Raw genomic sequence first — 21837 nt, 5'->3', positions numbered from 1 at the left:
CCCTTTTTCTTTGCAATGTCTTTAGGAAGGAACATAAGTGGATCTCTTAAGGTAGTACCTAACACTACAGGGAGATAACTCTGTAAAGTCAGATAAACGTTTTAATTATGTTGTGTTTTAAAGGGGATATAAAGCTTCTCAGTGATCAAAATTGATCTTTGTCAAACTGCTATATAACCAGTATAATTTTTCTGACAGAATGGTTGGTTCATTTTTTTTAAATTTTTATATATTTTTGTTAAAGTGTCAAAGTAAATACGTTGACAAAATTTTATGAAAATTAAACGAGCCAAATTAATTTTAGTGAAAGTGTTGGGTACCACCTTAAAGGCTAGTTCAGAGCAACAACTTAATTTTTATTTGTAATTCAGAGCAGGTTTTTTTTATTCATTTTATTGACTTCTAGAGGTAGTTTCTAAGGAATTCCAATTGTAAAGTAAGTCTATGCTTTTTAAATGAAAGTACAAGAAGCAGTGCTAGGTTAAGGTGTCTGACACAAGGTTTGAGTTACCCTAGATGACTTTTTATTATTTTTGTGGTGTTGGATTGTTGTCTCATTTGACATTATCTCACATCTCCTTTTTTGACTGTTAACAACCATAGGGCACTGTAGCTTTTAAAAAGGTGGAAAAGGCCAAACACCATATATAGCTCAGACATGAGAAAGCTTTAAGCACTTTAAAAGAGAAAACCAACAGCTTGATTTATACTAATTTAACAAACAAAAAACAAATAAGGCAGACTGCAACAGTTACAGGCTCCTGACTTGGAATACATGTGTATTTTCTTCTCTCTTCTAGAATGTAGATGGTTTTTTTCCTGTTTGCTTTGCATATCTTAAACTTTTTACCATGTTGAATTTCGTCTTAAAGATTCAATAGACAAGTAAATTTCATTATTTGTTTATTTTTGATACAAATGATATGTATTCTATTGATGATAAAGAGTTTAACTCTGTATTCAATGGAACAATGTTAACATAGAATATGTTTTTTATAAACATGATTATCTAGGTCTACTAACTATATATACAAAAAATGTACAAATCATTAACATATACATTTCTTGTTTTAAATTTCTTTTAAAATGAGATCACAATTGGGTAACAAATGAAAAACTGGCAGTTTCATAAAACATGTTAACAAATTCACAACCTTAACAATTTAAAACAATTTATAAAAAAATGCATGATTTTTAACAACATTAAATGCATGAAAAAATAAAAATTCTATCAACATCTTATTAAAAAATTCCTAAAAGTAGTTTTGCACATATAAAACGTACATTTTTTTCAAAGTTGTGTCCAAAATAATTCTTGGAATGTTTCCATGAAAATTACCTTTAATTTTATTCAGATAATCCAAAGTTTTATTTTTCACTTGAAAAAGCTTTGTATATTTTCTATCCCACTAACTTTTTCCAAAATGGACGGAATCCATCCTAAAACTACAAAATAAGTGTTAAGAAAATATTTCTAGAGTTAATTTGCAAATTCTTTTTTTTTAAATTCATAAGTTGTCTTTCCAAGAAACCGAAATACTAAAGAGGAAAGTTTCGAAACGAAAGTGAAAAAGACAACATTGTTTGGATGGGAATCTATATCCCATAATCTATATCAAATTTACCTTTTTACAGCAATATAACTAACATACAAAATAAGGAAATGTTTGACTAGATCTAAATGTTATGTAAGTTTATGGGGATTATCTCCCTTTAATATTCAACACAAATTGAGACAGCCAATAAAAATCTATGAAAATATTTTCATCTCAGAATTATTTTGACATTATCCATAACAATAAACAACAACAAAAATGGTACTTGTCTGGCAGTGTTTAGCTCGGATAATGATAATCGAATGAAATTATTTAATTTTTGAATGAAAAGAACTGTTACAAAAAATATTCTAATCTACAATAATAGTTTTATATAAAAATTTATAATTTATTTAAAAAATAATTTGTTTCTAACTTCCAATGCCAAAAAAAACTTGATTTATCACAGAAACATAAATAAATAAGAAACATGTTCACATTACATGCTGAACTGTGTTTTTTATTTTTTTATGGATAAAATATATAAAACTAAAATAAAATAATTTTGTTTAAAATCTCTCTAAAATAATATATCTAAAAAAAAAGAAGAGGAAAACATTTATCAGCAGTAAAAAAAGGGAAAAAAATCTACTAAAAACAGTAGATAAAACATCTATTGCTTGAATTCAATGTACATAGAAGGTGAAATTAGCACTATGAGCAAAGCTGCCTTCAAGAAAAAAATATTACTTGAAAATTCTACATTTCACATTTGTAGAATTAATAAATAAAATTACTTTTATTTACAATATGCAATAACAAAAATAAATGTCTATTGTATTTCTAGTCACTCATTAAATATTTCATAATTAAAAGAATGCTGATTTGATGACAATAACATCGTCCTGTCAGCATTCACTTGGTTGAAACCGACTCATATATAACTGACATTTTGCACAAAATTGAGATCCTTCTCCACAACCATGTTTATTACAGAGACAACAACAGCTCTGACCGGGATGTATGTCTGCCGGAGACTCGGTTGAGTTCGAGTCATCATCCTCCAATTCATTGTCTGAATAAGCACCACGCTGATATTTATATTTTTCATCCGAATCACTCACATACCCTGAACACATATCAGTGTCTGTTGCATATAAATCTGCGGCAGAAACCATGGCAATATTTTCTGAAAATGTCACAGATTTTCTTGGCCGACTTGCTTTACATTTCTTTCTTTTCGATAAAACCGATTTTGGTTTTGAATCCATTCTTAGAAAGTCTGATTCTGATTTACTTCTATGTCTATTGTCCAGATTTGAGTTCATCGGTGGTAGTTGTTTAGAGGTTTTTACCTTTCCCCGACCAGATCTATCAAAGCGTGATGCCAGTGCCTTTACACTTGGACGGACATCCTCATTGTCTGACTTTTGTTCTGGCAAGTTTTGAACACGTTGGTTAAACTGCTGTAATGGTAATTCCGTCGATTTCTGAAATAACAAGGATTATTTTCTATTAACTTATGATAATTTGAACAAATTGCAGTCTTTAAAAAAAATAAAAATAGAGATTTGACAAATTAATGATTTTTAATTTCTAAACTCACAAGTTACTGTTAGAAAGTGGGAAATTAGTGAGAAATTAATTTTCTTAAAAATTAGTGAATGACTAAAAATCACTGCTTATTAACAAATGATAAGGTAAAATAAAATGACATCTAAGAAATATCAAAAAAGAAAATGTTAAGTAAATTAAATAATTGTTATGAAACATATAAAGGCAAAATAGATTGAAGCTCTAGGCACTACTGCCAAACACTGATACCATCACCGTCTGCTGTGACAAATGTGAAGGGAGATAACCCCTTGCCAACATACAAACAATATGCTGTGCTCATATATACATGTATAAAGTAGGTCCTAAAACCAGAATGCATTAAAATGATGTGATCCATTACTGTGAGATGATGATTTTATTTTATGGAATGGTATGATTTTAGTAGTTGATGTATATTATTAGTGCATCAATATGCATTAAACTTGTGCAATGCATCACTTTTATTGCTTTTATTTCTCTGGAAAGTCGTTTTTTTACAAAATTGGAAAAAATACTAACTTTTTTTTAATGTATTATAATGGTTAAGTTTAGAACCATAATGTTTTACAACCAACAGAATTTTTTAAATCTGATTTCACATCAAGAAAAAACCTCTGCACACATTTATCAGCTATTGTGTTTTTTATCTTTATATATATTAAGTCTGATTTTTCTCGCATAGCCGAGGCAGAAAATCCCTCTAAGACAATTGCATGTAGCACAATGTATCATTAAAGGTTTGATGATACATCAAAATGTTCATAAAAGACAAATTATAGATTTTTCATTAGACAAAATAAGTCAACTGTTACATTTATTTTAATTGATAATAAAAAAGGTCTTTTCATTTTTTAATTCTTTGATCTTAATCAATGCATGACTGATTTAAATCATAGGGAGTAGCAATCATTGTGAATGCAGCCTTAAGACAAAGAAATCTTCAATTAAAATGGAAATGACTTTGCATTGTTTTATTTTTTTGTCATCAAAATTTGTTTCATCAAAGACATAGATGTAACGATCATTTTATAGTATTCACTGTTACAAGAACCTAACAAGTTCTGTTTAATTGTTAGCTATCAGCAGCTACCTCTAAAGCTCACTAGATGATAAAGCAGTTTTCGTCTTAATTCTAATATTTATATTTATTTATTTAAATTATTTATTTACTAGTAACACACTAAGAGATTAAGTAATATGATGATGACAATGCAGTTTTGAAAACCTACGTAATTATTACCTGAGTAAACTTAATATGTCCTTTTAATTTCAAAAGCATCTATAGGTCATGGTAAATGGTTTCAGATTTACTTATTTTGAGACTGCAAATTACAATTTCGTAATTAATCTTTTTAATGCTTTTTAACCGATTGCAGGAACTGAAGCCTTAATTGCCAGCAGCAATACTAAATTTAATGCGTATATATGCATTTGAACGAAAGAAAGAATAGATTTATGTGTTTATTTATTTGCAAAATCGTGCGACATCCCAGACTATTGATAAAGTCTCAAATTACAGATGCAGTATTACGTCAAACAATCGATCTTTTGTGAGAACAAAAACGTTTATCTGTTTTTTTGGCGTCAGCCAGTTTTAACTTAACAAGAGGTTACAAGTCACGGTGAAAAGAAGTTTGTTTCCTACTATGAGTCTGTAGTTTCATTTTACACATTAAAAAAGATTATTTACATTGTAATTGAAAAGTATAACATTGAAAAAGAAAATATTCATAGTTTTTGGTCATACATTTGTAGTTAGAAATTAATAAATAACCCTAATTACAGATAAAATTTTAATTTAATATATCAAATTCATTTCATTCATGATTAAATAGATTCAAAGGAAAAGATTATATCTTTATTACTTTATTATAAAATTATTCCATTTAAAAAAAAAGTCAAATTTTAGTTCCCAGTCCCAATTTCATTACTGCAAAAATAGTAGATTAACTATTTATCATATAAAAATTATTTAAAATATCTTCTGAAATAATTTTCTCTTTTATATTTTATAACTCTTTAATTTTAAAGGTTCTGCTATTTTATGTTTTTACCTTGAGTTCAAAGGGACGATGATCAAGGTCGAACACCTGTGGGTCGTTTCCCTTCTCGAACTAATGGAGATTTTATATCAAAAGGTATACAAATCTTTCAAAAATTTATCACTTCATTTAGCAAATCATATTTGAAACATTTTTGCTTATTTCACAAACATGTTTACCTTTTCTAACAATATTCAATTTGAGTGTTGAACTTTCAGCTACTGCATGAATTTACATATTTTCAAAACGTGGACAAAAGTGCTAAAAATGTGACTTCAAATATTTCATTCCCATTCACCAGCCTGCCATTCACTAAAGCAACACAAATCCCTAACCCAAAAAAATCACAACATCAAATAGTGGACAAAGCTGGACCAAGAATTGTAATAAAGGGGAAATAACTCATAACCAAGAATTGTAAAAAAGGGGAGACAACTCATAAACTGGATACTTACAAGTGTGTTAGTACATCCTCTAGAGTTATCTTGGTTAGGGAGAAAAATAAAAAACAATGTTAGGAATCATAACTAGCAATGTCATAGTTACATAAAGCAAAACCAAATTAGATTATAGATTAGGGTATTCCATTTTACTGCTAAATTATTTTTATGAAGAAAAAAAATCAGAAGAGTAATCACTTGTTACTGCTTATATTATTTTTTATAAAAAAACTTCCTTTATAGGGAAATCACTTTTACTGCTTAAATTTATTTTTATGAAAAAAAAATCCTTATGGTAATCACTTTTACTGCTTTAATTATCTCTATGAAAAAAACATTCAGATTTTCGTATTTATTAATTTTATTCCTACATGATCTATTTTTGATTCCCCTTTTTACATATAAGAACTTGAATTTATGTAAATATGTTAATTTGTAAAAAATGTACTTGAGGGACGAATACAAAAAAGATTATTATATGTTGTACAGGTAAGTCTAAAGTTTGCCTACATAAAGGTAAATATTTTTTATATGTGGAAATGAGGTCACGAGATGAATACATTGGCGTTTGTTTGTTCAGTGAAGTTACTCATCTGTAAAGATCTTTAAAACCGTCCCCAGGACAGTATATATACACAATGTTATTAAAATGATGGGTTATCATCCATTGCAAAAATATTTATTTTAAACTACGATCAAAAGTGATTAGAACATTTAAATCTAAAATGAAAAGAACAAGAGATTTACCCCCACTAAATTATTTTCTTAAGAAATTTCCAACATGCTAAGTCATACTACACTCTGTTGATTAGAAAATTAAATAATTTACTAGGTCCAAAATACGTAATGCCGACATGATTTAATGACCTTCAAAATTATACTGCAACAAAAGATTTGTATAGAGTGGTTTGGATAAAGAATTATGGTAAAACCGATTAGGAAGCTATCTAAATTGAACAGTTCTAACAAGTTTGCACACACTTTATGGAAAGCCTTTTAAAATTAAAAAACAGATAAACTATAGAACACAAACTCTGGCCTAAAAAGAACTTTACCTAATCTCAATTTTGAAATCAAGGTATTATTTGAACATTGATTTTTACAGAAAAAGATAATAATTAATTCAAAGTGTTATCTTTTTTTCCCTTCATTTCAACACTTACTTATTTGTTAGAGGTTGTTATAAAAATGATTAAGAAATATCCCCATTCTGAAGTAGCGATGACAAATTAGTAGGTGTTTATATGATGTGAAGTATCTTTTTAAGTAGCAAGCACAAAAGCTCTAGCATTAATGAACATGAAAGAAATGATGAAAAGTATAATTATATTTATCTGATTGAAAATTCAAAATGTCAACTTTAACTTAACCAATTAAAGGTATTGAAAGGATCAAAAATAAAATAGATACCAACAGTTGGTTACAAACCCATTTTAAAATTCTAAATTTCATTTCTTAAGGTAACAAATTTTAGTAGCCCTGTGAAATTTTTATCTGATAAAAAAGTTAGTTACCAATACCCAGATGATCTTCTGATTACAAACAAAAATGAGTATAAAAATATTTATTTGCAGACCAACTGTTTGTACTGAAGATTGGGGGAGATTAGTACCTGATATATTAGACTGTATATATGAGCGAGCTATTGTCTGGTTTTGCTGACAAGCGTAACGATCTAGCGTGGCAGCAGCATTCACACCACTATTGCCACTACTACTTAAACCAGCAAAACTGGCATGTCTCGTCACGCTGCAGGACTTTTTAATTTTATTACATGTAACAGCAGATGGTGATGATGTGTTTTCCACTTTTCCCATCATGCCTTGCCCTTGGTTGGTTGGTTGACCTCCAGACGAAGGCTCAACAACTATTCCTGGTTTGGGCGGCACAATTGGTTGTGACTTGGCAGATAACGCTGGAGTTATCCTAGTTCTACAAACCTCAGGTTTCCCGTGAACTTGTTGATTCTGGGATACCATTCCTCCGTTAGACTGCTGGGGTCCTTGGCGCTGAACCATACTGTTATGTGGTAATTGTCTGATTTCCGCTTTGTTCATTTTAACTTGTTGATGAGATGGAATCTGCATACGATACTGATCTGATGCTTGACTACTGGAGTCGGAGTCACGACATTCTGATGACGGCGTACTTGATCTTGATGAAGGTTGATGAAGACTTGGAGAATTAGTTCTTTGTTGTCGATTTAAACAGTTTTTAAACAGTTCAGAGTTCTGATTGTTTTGATTTTTCATGGCCAGTTGTCTACCCTTTCTGGGTAATGTAGCATACATATCAACATTGCTAGTATCCACATTACTACTACAAGTCCTTTCATTCAAACTATGACTAGAATTAGAATGCATCATCTTTTGACCATCAATTTCATTAATAACTTTGTCTTTTCTATAGTTTTTATTTTCAATCACACTGTCAATTGAATCTCTAGAACTTGATCTTGAGTGAACAACATTTTGTTGTGGTGGATGTTGAATGTTTGATGAACTGAAAACAAGAAAATTTTGTTTAAAGCAGTGCAAAACCAATGAAATTAAACAACCATATAAAATAATTACATATACATCAATTTAATAGCCTCCATGTCAATCTATTGTTTTTATCTATTTCCGTGCCTTGTTTGTGTTAAGTAGGTATTTTTTATTGACAAGTGTGACATTCATATGCACTTGATGTAATTTTCATAACAGGTTTTTTGACAAGGAATCTTTGAATGTTGTAATTTTTATATTTAATTAATAATTTTAATTAGTCTCCTTACCTATTTGGTAAACCACATGGAGAAGATCTAGCGCTGTCAGAGCTGTTCGTCGATGAATTGGATTCTTGTCGAAACATATTTTTCTTCTGCAAGCTGCGTAGCTTCAGAATACAAGAATTGTGTTTCATTTGTGCAAATTGAAAGGACTGATGGGTAATGTTGGTCATCTTCATGGCTTGTTTCAGACTATCAATGGCCGAGTTACATAATTGTATGGCCTGGTGGCAGTTGCTATCAGTCTCGTACAACATACATTGATCCATAAGGTCCTCAGACTTGTGGCACAGAGATGCAAATTCTTCCATGTTAAAAGAAACCACTGAAACAAAAGATGAAGCAAATGTACTTCCGATGCAACATTATTTTGATATATAAGTAATGTTAATATATTTTTCTTTTTTTTATAAATCATTATGAGTAATAAAAAAGCTTTCAGGTACTATAGTATTATTTGATATCAAAGTTTTGGTTAGTATCCAGTGAATTAATCAAACATGTAATTTTGTTAATGGAAACAAATCATATAAGTTTGTAATTTCAGGAAACAAAATCACTTCATGCACAAAATCAAAAGAACAGGACTTTTATTGCTGTTCTTCATCTCAATATGACTGGGTTGTATATCAAAATGTTTGGTTTTTATTACCTTCATCATAACCAGGTGGTCCGCTCTGTATGAACATCTGGTTATCACAGTTTTTTGGATTACGTTCTTGGTTATTTGGATCCAAATTTTGGTGCACAGGATATCCCATGGTGTCTAAAAAAATAAATGAAGGTTATTTCCCTTTATTAAAATTGAGGAGAAAGATTGAAATGGTTCCATTGACCTAATATATATGATGATCTGTCTGAGATCAATAAATATTTAATATTGTCAATAAAAATGTACTACATCATCAGTGATGATGATCTTAATATAGTTCTCTTACTATAATAGTCTTTGATTAAAAGTTTTTATTACGGTACATGTGTTGCCCTTTACACTCCTTCATATAATCTTCTTATTGACTTAATCTTTTTATAACCAAACAACTTTTTTCAATGAACACGTCTTTGACAAAGACTGTTTGGAAATATACAACCTACACATAATAAGAAAGGCTTAAGACGCATTATACTATAGATGACCAAGGAAGCTTAAAACGCAATTAAAAGACCTCGTTTGTTTCTATTTAATAGTATTTAAATTATACCGTTCTATAATTTATAAGGTATATACCAGTTATTAAATGACAGTTAAAATACATACAATAAATGTAGATCATTTTGATCAATTAATTTGTGGTCTGTCATGGCACAATGCCAACGCCAGCTGGTTTTTAATAATTATCACCATAAATTATAATTCTATACATGTAAATTATTGGTTATGATAGATTTATTTCCAAAACATGGCTAATTACAGTCAGGATTTTAAATAAAATTATAGGGTGTGTTTCTATTATAGGTCAATTTAAAAAGCATGTTCATAAAGAAGAAATTGTTTTGATTTCTATCAAATTTTCACTCAAATTTCAGAGAAGTTATTTATTGTAAAATTTGCTGATTATATTTTCAGAAATTGAGTACCTATAGTTAAAATTAAGAGACTCAATCGAAGAAAATTTCAATTCATAAGCCAAATAATATAATCTCTATCCAAGGTGAATATAATAATCTCTAACCTTTAGACTGGTGTGACTTGACAATGGCAGGATCATACAACTGTTTTCTGTCACCAGATTGTTCATATCCTCTCTGATAATGCTGATTCTGCTGTTGCTGGTTTCCATGGAAATTGTTTGTTTGGTACCCAACAGTGTACTTCTGATCAAAGCGTTGGTTCTCACAAAAGCCAGGATCGATAAATTTCTTTATGTTTTCCGCCACAGCTTGCTGATTGAATGTTTTTGGAGGAATCATACTCTTACTGAGAAAGTATTGCGTGTAAGGATCTAAGGTAGTGCTGCCTGTTGAACTGGAACTATTTCTGTCACTGCCACTATACCCTGAATCTTGTCGTGATTCCAAAGACAATCTGTCAAAAGGAATGTTTCCTTCTTTTGAACTTAAGCTACAATTATCTGATTCAAAACTAGTATTGCTAGCTGTACTTGCATTACTTGATATGCTTGCACAGCTCATATTACTATTGGTTGATCCTTGTCGTGATAAACTTGATAATTTTTGATAAGATAAAATATTCTCAACAGTTTTTCTATTAATATAACCCTGATCATGATTTGGGGACAATTGACTACCCTTTTTCTCAGGTAATGGGGGAGGCTGTTGTCCTTTACTATTCATACTCTTCTTTTTCTGTGCTGCAACAGTATTTATTTTCTTCTCTGGTTTTGCAGGTTTAGGGGGTTTATCCTCTGGAAGCCTCTGATTGGATGAAACAGATGGTTGATTTCTATATTGAGACACTGATTGGTTATTGCTGCCCTGTTGCCATGATGACAATGAATGTTGTGAATTATCTGAAATTTGACTGGCTAATGAATTTTGTCTGGAATGTACATCATCAGGCACAATAGTATTACTAGAACTTTCCCTACTATGTGATACCTGCTGAGAATACCCAACAGTATGATACATATTGTTCATGTCTTGTCCTGATGTTGGACGATTGTGTGGCGGATAACCATCATTGCTCTTCAATGAATTTTGACGAGAATGCTGATTTTGAGATTGCACAGAAGAATTAGATTTTTTGTTTCGTGGAAGTGTAGCAAGTCCTGATTGCACAGGTGTATGTGAAGAATTTTCTAAATTTTCATACGCATGTGAATTGCTTGGTCTAGGTTTCATGACCACATGCTGTCGAATGTCAATATTATCTGCAGATACATTAGCTGGACTTGATTCAAGATCATAGTTGTGACAAGACTGACTTCTACTGATTTTAGGAGGAAGCTGGGGTGGAAGAAGTGGTGGAGTTTGTGGTGAATCAGAATCGGAAGACTGAGATTCCCTCCGTGAAGGATCCAAACTTCTAATGACGTCAGCTCTCACTTTATCTTTTCCTTTCTTGAAGCTTTCTTTTCTCTGACAGTCATTTACTCGAGCAAAGTTAACTTGTATTGGAAGATTGTTAGGTTTGGGTGCTGTGATTGCTGGCCGTCTGTACTGATCACCGGATGATAAGGTGTAATCGTAACCATCTACGGCATCTTGATTAGATTTCTGTTGGAATTGCTGTTTTTCAGCGTTGGAAGGTTCATAAAAACAATGTTTAAGCATCCCCTGTCTTTGTGACATATCACTTTGTCCTCCTCCTGGAACAGATGGTTTGATTGGATTGATTCCTTTAGGTACAGCATACTCTGAAGAGTACTGCCTGTTTTTATCTGTCTTTCCAGTGACAGCTATTAAAAAGCTTGACTGACGATGGTGATCAATGTTCATTTTTTGGGGTCCATTCAGACCAGGTGATAATTCATCTGGACCTGGGGTTATTGCTCTCCTTCCATTTGATTGGCTGATTTCAATTTTATCAGGATTAGGAGTTAAAGATCTTCTGGATGCTTTATGTCCATCATTTTCTTGTCTTTTCTTTTCTTGGACACCTATTTATAAAAGACAATGACAACATAAAGCTTTTTATCTCATGTAGCCATCCTTCAAACCACATGCATGTATATTGTATGGATACTTAAAAGCATGAATAGGCTATTGAAAAGCCACAAAAGAGACCATCTTACTTGTTATATTAGGGAAACAATGTTTCCTATCGAGTAACAGATTTGTCATAAAGACATAAAAACATGATTTATTATGTTTGTTTTGCATTGTATACTGATGATTTTTAACACCTGACTAAGATCAGGTAATCAATACCTTTTTCACCTTTTTGTTTGCATGAATAATACCTTTATTGTTTTAACGTAAAATTGTACCTACTAATACCTAATGTGTAGTCATCAACTTTTGCTTTAGCTATGACTAATTATTTTCCTCGTGGTCATATCTATAAAAAAAGGTTTTGGGTACTAAAAGTACAAATCAAAAACTACTACTTTACATTTTAAATGACCTACACTTGACACTTCAATATTTTATTTTTCAATTGCTTTGAAAGCTTAAAAGAACAAAAAAAGACCATAAAAGTAAATATAATTCAATCATGAAAAATTTATCAAAATGAATGTCAAAATTTTGAGAAATGTATCAAGGTCCCTGAAGCATGTACTAATCTTGTCACGAATTTCTACAGTGTGTCATCACAAATTTGTCTTTGTTCAGTACACGAAATCTGATACCTCTAGTTATCTCAAAAACCTTATCGAATTACAACTTTGAACCTACAAAAATACAATTTAACCAAAATCTTTTTTTCTTGCCATCCTCTGTTGTTTATGATCTTCCAGTGTCAATTTTGACAGTCATATCAAGTTCTGGAACAGAACACTATTTTTACCTGAGTTTTTTTAAAGCAACACCTGTCCCACAGGACATCAAAGTAGTGACAAAATGAAGTTTAGAACTCCAATAGGTGTTTGATGATGTAGAGAAAAAACATATGGGTACAGAATTGTGTAGTTTAAAGTCTTATTATCAAACTAAATCTGCATTCAATGTTAACTTTAGTGCATACTGCAAACCCAGAACTGATGACCTAATGTTAATTTTAACTTCATGACAAATCTTAAAGTGTTAATTCTATAATCCAATTATGAATAAAGGAATTATGTGTTTTTACCAGTTAAGCCAATTATAAATTTTGAAAATATGCCCACATAATTTGATTGTTCTGTGCCAAAAATATATTATGGAAACCCATTGTATAATTTCCTTGGTAGAAAAGACATATACATATGTATTCAATAGTCATGATTATTAGCCTCAACATGCGGAGGTCAAGTCCAGGAGTACATCGTAAACACTGTATTACAATAGGCAATCTAAATAGGATAATGATCACTTTTAAACAAAAGACAAAATATTTTTAAAATATTGTTAGACAATAGTATTATTTATGCTGTACATGACAGTTATGAGTTATGCTTCAAAATTTTTCTTAAGAATTTACTGACACGCTACGAACTTATGAAATTCTACCCAGTCCAATTGACAAGATAATATCTGTTACTTCTTGTTAAGTTGCAAATAAGACGTAACTGACCTTTTGAAGGCGTTGTAGCATAACCAGGGGCCATAACTCTTTTCTTTGGAGCTGTTTCAGTAGCAATTGGACTAGCGTTGTGATTGGAATAGAGTAACAATAAGGGTTGGAATCTTCCTTTAGAACATTTGTCAACCACATTTTCCCATCTTGGTCCAATCTGAAATTTCCAATAAAACAATAAAATCAGTCACCATGACAAACAATGTAAATATAACACCACAAGTATGTGACCTTTTTACTTAGATAGGAGTGGATCATGCATGGATTGATTACAGATATGTATATAAACTTTTAAAAAGACAGTCATTAAAATATGATTTTGGTGATAATTGAATTACTATAAATGTATTTAAATTATTACTTGTAGCCACAAGCAATTATCATAACAATTTTGTACATTAAAAACACTAATAAACTTTTCATTCAATTTAACCATTGGTGAATGAAAATGAACGAAAAATAAAAATATGTTGAAATCAACTGAGAGATGTTATTCTAGATTATATAGTCACTTCAGGACAATGTCCATGATATATTACACAATTCATTCTTTTAAGTCACACGTTTAAGTAGTCAAAGTCATGAAAATATTGTTTAGGGTGTAAATGGATTAAATTCAGATTATATGGCCACTACAGGACAGTGTCCAGTGCTTGCCCCATGTCATTCATAAACTTTGGAAATCTGACAAGTTTATAAATTCATTAATAAAATACTCTTACACTTTGAAATTGAAATAAACTTTCATAACAGAAAAAAAGACTTATGAGAACAAGTTATGAATCTTCATAGAAAACTGTTTCTAAGTGTTTAATAACCTAAGCTACATTTCAGCCCAATTTCTGTTGTCCCTAATTTATCTAAAGTAAAAGATACCATATATAAATAGTGCATACTCTGCATATTATATAAGTTATTGTATCAAATATAACCAACTAATTTAAACAAATGTTTATCATCAAGTTTTATTTTTGGCAATCATATTTTGATCCACAATGGTGAGAATTTATAAACAAGATTCTAACAAAATAGAAATATATACAGTATTCAATGATAAAATTGAAAAAGGAAATGGTGAATGTATCAAAGCGACAACAACCCGACCATAGAGCAGACAACAGCCGAAGGCCATCAACGAATATATTTAATTACCTCTGTTACAGTGGCATCATCAAAATAAATCCACACATTTAACTTGGTATGGTATACAATTGTGGAGTAATGTTTTCCATAGTAACAAACTAAGGCAGACAACTGTAGTTTAGGGAGTTTGGTAGCATCTTTACATACAACAGAATGGAACATCTGAAAAAAAATAACAAAAAAATGTCTTATTATTTTTCTTTGCATTTTAAAATTTTGAAATTAGACAGATTAGTGCAAAATAATTTTAAGACATGAAATTGGTGATACGAAAACAGACTATTTCAATATATTTGAAAGTTAAAAACTCTCTTCGAATTTTCAGTTTCAAAATTATCTAATATTCTATTTATTTACATCAAAAGTGATTTTCTAAGACATGAAATAGAAAAGTGTCAAATATTTTTAGAGAATTTCAAAGTAAAAATGTAAAAATCAGCATAAAATAGTAGAATACTTACATCTTGAAGCAAAATAGTTGTACCAATGCTTTTAGCTACTTCACGGATGAGTTTCTCATCAGGTCTGTCTGAATCCCAAACAAGACCAATACTGACAACATCTGGTGTATTCAGTAAAGTTCTTCTTATTTGTACTCTTTTGCCACAGTTCCCCTGTAAATTATAAATAGTTTCAATAAACAATATATTACAATGTTCAATCTGATAAATGGAATAACACTCTCAAAATCTTTAAGGTGTGGTCCAATGAGCCGTTATCTTTATTAAAATCAAAAACAAATATTTCTTTAATATTCTTAATATCTTAATCAAGAAGCCCATAGTATGAAGGCAATCAAAATTTGTAGATGGTTTAATATGTTTATATGCTTACAGGGCAATCTCTGATATCTCCCGCTGTCCCAGCATTGCGTAATAATAATCCAAACCGATCTGGATGAAGTACATCTCCTGTCTCTTGCATTGAACGACAATGGGTTCTGAAGTGATAAATGTATAAATAAGTGGAAGTTCAAAAATAAACAATGAATTTTAATGACAGTACTGCATATTTTATTGACAATGGAAACAGATTTATATTCATAGTTTGTGTAATAGATATATGTAATTATAAATCTCCTTATGGTTGCTTCAAGTTCATACCTGCTGTTTCAGGTAAAAACTTCCCAAAGGTGCCTTATTAGTTGATACCTGCAGATTTCAGGTAAAATCTCCCTAAGGTGCCTTATTAGTTTATACCTGCAGATTTCAGGTAAAGACACTTAAACATTATGCAAGTGACAAAGTGGAAATCTATTTCCGGTGACGAGGACAAGGGTGGCTTATCAATAGGAAAGTCGGTAAACCTCAATCAATAACAAAAAAAGGAGAAATTAACAAAGGCCCTGATAAAAAAAGATTAATGTCTGATAATGGGTAAAAAAGATTCAAAGACCTTGCCGCTCACATTAAAGTTTTATAAAAAGTCTGAAATAAGATGAGTCACAATATATCATCATTTAGAACTGTGATTGGCAGATAATGTATTGGTACCTTGAGCTATCATACAGACAAGTACCGATTTGTACTGTAACAGTATCATTAGTAAAGTCAATTCATCTACTTATAAGTCCATAGAGAATGATTTATGTTTTGTTAGCTTTTCTGTTCATGAAATTAAAACTATCCATCACTGATTATTGTCACGGGGAAAGTTAAACTCACTCTCAACTTTATCATGTCATACTGATCATGTCAAAATATATTTGTCTAAATGTGACTTATTTTCTGTCTAGATTTAAATAGCCCAACTTTTTTTTGGAACTAATTGATAAGGATATCAATTTCAACTATTATGTTGAACAAGCTACTTGGTTATCAAAAACCTTTTTTGTAAGAAAATTACATATTGTAATACCTGAGTTCATATATGAACAAACCTTCTGTTTTCCTTAAGTTTATAGAAAACAAAAGATCAGAAGATATATCAAATTTTCATCATGCAAGATGCAGTCTGCATTCATATAAGTAGACCTATTCTCACAAGTTCTTACATGTGGATAATAAGATATTTTATTACATTTGAATAATTGTACACAAAAGATTAAGCATATACAACTGTATGCATACAATCATATACTTTACTTTTGTCCTCTTTGTAGTTTTAATCAAACTTATATTTCCTTCTATTTTTGGCACCTTTTAAAGTTTTTCATTTATTCCACTCTTTTTGATGTTAGGGATAAAGTTCTCCATTTATACTTACAAAAGTGAAGTCGTTGAGATGTAATGTACAAGTTCATGGAAGGTCAAAGGATCAGAACTGGCTCCGCAGATACAAACAAGCTGTCAAAGAATTAATTAAATATTATAACTCAGATTAAAAGCAACACAAAGTCTAATAATTTAATTTAGAATTATTTAAGTGTTAAAAATTCAAGGTTGTTCAAATTAATTTTGCTTTGCAGGTAAAATGAGTAATTTTATGCTTGGATTCAAATCTGTAATTGATTGAGAATCTGAAAGCCTTGTGCAGAAACTTCTTATCACAATTGGCAAACAAATTGTTTGATATTGAAGCAATTAACTTGATACAATGGAATAATATTCCAATTCTTTTTCTATTAAGTCAGACCATTTGCATTTTAGTCCATTGATTTCAGTTAGCACTAATGACCTGTTTCAATAATTGTCTGACCATAATCAATAATGTTTACCTGAGTCAGGTGTGACCAAACCTAGATTTTAATTATGGAAAGGAAATGAATTACCTGATCAAATACAGTCATGGCAAACTTCTGGTGTGGTAAACAATGAGGGGCTGAACATGAATCTTCATGATACGCATTAGCAACATGGAAATGGATTCTTCGTAAAATGTTCTCCTGAAAAATCATTTTTATAAAATATTATGTATAAAGCAATTTTTCAAATTTTCATGAATATTATATTAACAGCATATGAATCGATGAAATGTACCTATATTAATACAGTATTAATGATCTGTTCTTTTCCTGTGAGATACTTCAGCTTTGAAACTTGAGAACTGTTTTTCAATAGAACTAAATGATTTTATTGAATTGTATTCATTCTGAATATTAGAAAATACTGAAGTCAAATATTGACAAACAAATAACACATGGCCTTCTGTTTCAATTGTTTACAATATGAACATTAAAACTATTGAATATTGCAGACACAATATGGTCTTCAATTGCAATGATTCTATTTAAAACTAAAATGTTTTGTCATAACTTACAAAGCATTCGGCTGCATCATCCATATGACCAAGCTGAAATCGTTGTTTGTTCATGAATGTTTCAGCCAGCGCTTTACGTAGAGCATCTGGCGGTAGTGATGACTGGTCACTATACTGGTACTGGGTAAAAATTACCTATAATACAAGAGACATTTTTTTATGGGTAATGACAAAAATATGTAGGTGTCACTAGATTTGATTTTAGATGTACGGTACTTTTACAAATATAAGACAAGTATATATACTGTGGATTCATTATTATTCGTGGGATACCAAAATCAGGGATTTTGAGGGTGGATATCAACCATGAATTCAAACATTCAATGAATTGCAAATTTTTGATATGCTTGTATGCAAACTTTGTCAAAACTACAAAATCAAATAGCCACAAAAATACAGTTTTTACTGAATCCACGGAAATTTGTATTCTCCAACATAAACGAATCCACTGTAAGTTATAAGAAAAACTGCCAGATTGGTCTCATTTAAATAGCTGAATTGAGTTTAATATGACATATTCAAATGAAGAAATGTCCTATTATAAATGCTGGTCAAACACATTCACACTTTTTTGTTGATTTTCACCGGAGACCTGTGACAACAAAATGATTATTTCTTAAATGTTCGGTCGGTCACCACCAGGAGTGCTTTCACAATTAAAAGTGATTGAATTTCAGATTTTCGTATGAAGTGATACTTGACCATTCAAATGACATCCCCTGGATGAAAAGTTTAACACCTGGATCAACAGGCTGCTACACCTTTTAAATTTACAGGTGACCATTAAAGGTTTAAAATGACCAGATAAAAAGACATTCATTTCAATACACAGTCATGGATCTTATTTCATGGTTATGCTACTTTTGTAGAGTTTTATTACATATCTAAGTATTAAATCGTGACTTCAATAGCTACGATAGTTAATTTTCAGTTGGAGAAACTACTAAGATTTAATTTTCCAATTTCTGTACCTACATAACACTTCATAAAATCAGCCAATATCCCTAAATTAACTGTTATATAGACTATAAAACAGATCAAAGAACATATATTAGGATGAGTAAACTATTTTCTTTTGACTACCAAAATTGGTCATTTAAGTGTTAACAGGTTATTGTATTTTTTGCACTTTCCTGACAGTTTTCTTATTATCTCAAAATTTTAAAAATTAAATCATAGAGCTTGGTGTCAAATAGACTACTGAAGGATATTAATGGACTAATGAAGACAATTTTACATGAAATATATTTTCCCATGTCTCCAAAATATCAAAGATATATTTTCCCATGTCTCCAAAATATCAAAGATAAATTACATGCACCTAGTTTGCTTCTTATCAAAGCAATGAAAGTGGACCAGGTTGATATGCTTTTACTGTTTTCTATTTAATATCTGTAATTTAGTGCATTAATTTCTTTTTAATTCAGCTTACTGGCGTTTCCTTTTATAAATATGCTTGAATAAGTTAAGCAGATTGATTCGTATTATAAAGGAGTCTTGTTATAAAATCCAATAATAAATGCAGCTATAAATTCAATATTAGTGAGAAACCTGTTAAAACATATTTTTTTAACATACACATCAAATAAATTTGAAAAAAAAATCAAACAAATCTGTCACGTTCTGACATATACTTATCAAAACAGAATCAAATTTTGCACATTTAAACTAGAAATTAATTATTTGGGTTTCAAAAGTACTATATGATTTGGATCAATGACTTTGTTTAGACATGAAATTTGACAAATAAAAAACTTATAATTAAATGTAGATACAGCATTATCAATAACACAATCTGTTTTGATAGCCGACTGACATCCATTTGATGTCATAGACAAAGCACAACAAGTAGGGACTATTTTATGTCAAAAAGACCTTAATAAGAGTGTACTGTAAACTAATGACCATTTGGAATAGCTCAAAGCTCCCCTTTTCTCAGTTTTCCATTTGAAGTACAATAACAGGCTTGTTGCTTGCACTTTAAAGGGAGGTAATTAGTGAAGAAAATGGGCAGACATTTGATAAAGACTTAAATGACTCACTATTAAATCTGATAAAGGGGTTTTATTTATCTGTCATTCCCACTCAGGTATATATTGGGTAGATTTAGTAAGATTAAAATTAGTTTTAGACAGTCTGACTTTGTTTGGAGTTACTCACTGGAGCTTATATTGAAGTGACGTGTGCCAAAAGAAACAGCAGTCTTTTGAGGACATTTTTTCCAATTCAATTGCTTTGATAAATTAATCAACAATATTTTTGTCTGCCACAATCATTTGACAGAAAAATACTTGTGAAAAATCTACAATTATTTATAATGACCATTTATTAATACAAGTTATATATGAACTTACCTTTAAAGCACAGAATATACAAGAGTTCCCCATGCATAAATGCCCTGTTAGACGACGATAGCTGCGACGGAATACATCCAAATGCCAGAAAACCTGTAAATAATAAACATACAGTCTTAATTTATATCTAAAACTGCTTGCACATTCTGGTAATATCATTCTGGGTTCAATCTAACACACACACAAACAAGATAATGAGGATCAGAACTTTTGTTAAGTTTTGTTACCTTGAATATAACAGCCTCTGTGCACATTTTGTCTGACATGTCTGTCATTTCATTAATAAAATATCAAACACAGGATAAATTAATTCCATAACCTAATTCATGGACTATTTCACACAACTGATTCACTGATATAAATTGTATATTGTCTCTGACTCCTACATGTATTACTCAGTCATGAAATTTGCAATATATACCTGCGTTTACGTTTACGTAGAAAAATTGAATATTGATCGATTCAGCATCAACATCTGTGTTTGTATAATGACCTGTGGATATTCATAAGTTATAGTATTAAACAACCAATGTTGAATTCTATTGGGGAAAAAGTTGACAATAACTATATTTCTAATAGATCTGATAACTGAAAATAGCTCGAATGAATTATTCTAAAATAATGTCTAGGAACGAACATCGGATTTCGCTTATACATTACGTCAATGATCATTTATACAATTGCGTTCTATCTTAATTACAGGTGGGAATTAATTTTTACCAGGTAGAAGAATCAATTCTATCAGACTATATAAAGACAATTAAAAATCCCGGAAGAGCCGATCATATCATTACCTGTATCTCATCAGGTTCTTATGTTTCGCTAAGTCGATACTTATCATGTTTTTATAATGGATAAAATCTCAACAAAATCATGCATTGTTTTTACAAATTACTTTGAGGGCAAAATATTTTGTCAATAAACATTGATCTCCATAGTGATTTTTCAAAATAGAATTGAACTTAAGATACAACTCACGTTGCTGCACTTGTAAGAGAACTTCAGATCACGAAAAATACATTAACTGTTGTATGTTTGTGTTTGAAAAAAGTAATGAACTATTATAGTTAATCCTCAAAAGTGACATCTATAAGATGCTAAAAATAGCTTTTGAACATTTTGGCAAAAGTAAATAAACCTAGTCCTTAAAAATAAGAAAAACACAGAAAAGCAAGCTTACCTTGCTGCAAAGATCATAGCAAACTCAGGTATAAAACCGTAATGCAATTTCTGTTAGAAAACTGTGTCACATGGTTTTATAAAAGTACTAAAACAGGTAATTTAAGATTTCTATGGACTTAATATTCATAAAACTTGTTAAAAAGATTGAAATAAAACCTCTCCGGAAATCATTTGTTGATATTAGGCTACAGGTGACCTATTTTTACTGTTATCTGAAGGGCACCTGTTTTCACCAGTTTTTAACAGATACACTGTCTATTTCCGCCCTCCCACTCCTGTTGGATATAGTCAATATTATACAACCACTTATAATGTATTTATTGAAATTTGTCAATTAGGTTGGAATCATTGACAAAAGTTAATTTTAATGCTTTAAACTTTACTTTCTGAACTGAACTAGAAGCAATCGATCATCTCAATGAGGGAACAATGATAGAGTAATTTTATACCAAGCTATT

The 21837-nt window shown here is 30.5% G+C and overlaps 1 protein-coding gene across 2 annotated transcripts in view; it reads right to left on the bottom strand.

Moving 5' to 3' along the window:
• Nucleotides 1–886: 886 nt before the first annotated feature.
• The window catches only part of LOC134725363 (uncharacterized), a 33033-nt gene continuing 12082 nt past the window's right edge, over nt 887–21837 (bottom strand). Inside the window, exons 1-14 of one of the 2 annotated variants that reach the window (XM_063589119.1) lie at nt 20425–20533; nt 20198–20290; nt 17844–17978; nt 17356–17469; nt 16851–16930; nt 15480–15585; nt 15107–15259; nt 14655–14807; nt 13500–13659; nt 10057–11943; nt 9036–9149; nt 8390–8708; nt 7554–8115; nt 887–3025 (exon numbers count right to left, since the gene is read on the bottom strand). In XM_063589119.1, the coding sequence (XP_063445189.1) occupies nt 2444–3025; nt 7554–8115; nt 8390–8708; nt 9036–9149; nt 10057–11943; nt 13500–13659; nt 14655–14807; nt 15107–15259; nt 15480–15585; nt 16851–16930; nt 17356–17469; nt 17844–17978; nt 20198–20290; nt 20425–20472 (4506 nt within the window). In that variant the 5' untranslated portion in view covers nt 20473–20533 and the 3' untranslated portion in view covers nt 887–2443. Of the gene's footprint in view, nt 3026–7553; nt 8116–8389; nt 8709–9035; nt 9150–10056; nt 11944–13499; nt 13660–14654; nt 14808–15106; nt 15260–15479; nt 15586–16850; nt 16931–17355; nt 17470–17843; nt 17979–20197; nt 20291–20424; nt 20534–21837 lie in introns of those variants that run through there. The other variant, XM_063589118.1, reaches the window with a different exon arrangement.

The sequence above is a fragment of the Mytilus trossulus genome, chromosome 7 (assembly GCF_036588685.1).
Source record: "Mytilus trossulus isolate FHL-02 chromosome 7, PNRI_Mtr1.1.1.hap1, whole genome shotgun sequence".
Lineage (NCBI taxonomy): Eukaryota > Metazoa > Mollusca > Bivalvia > Mytilida > Mytilidae > Mytilus > Mytilus trossulus.
This window is presented reverse-complemented; position numbering and strand designations above follow the sequence as displayed.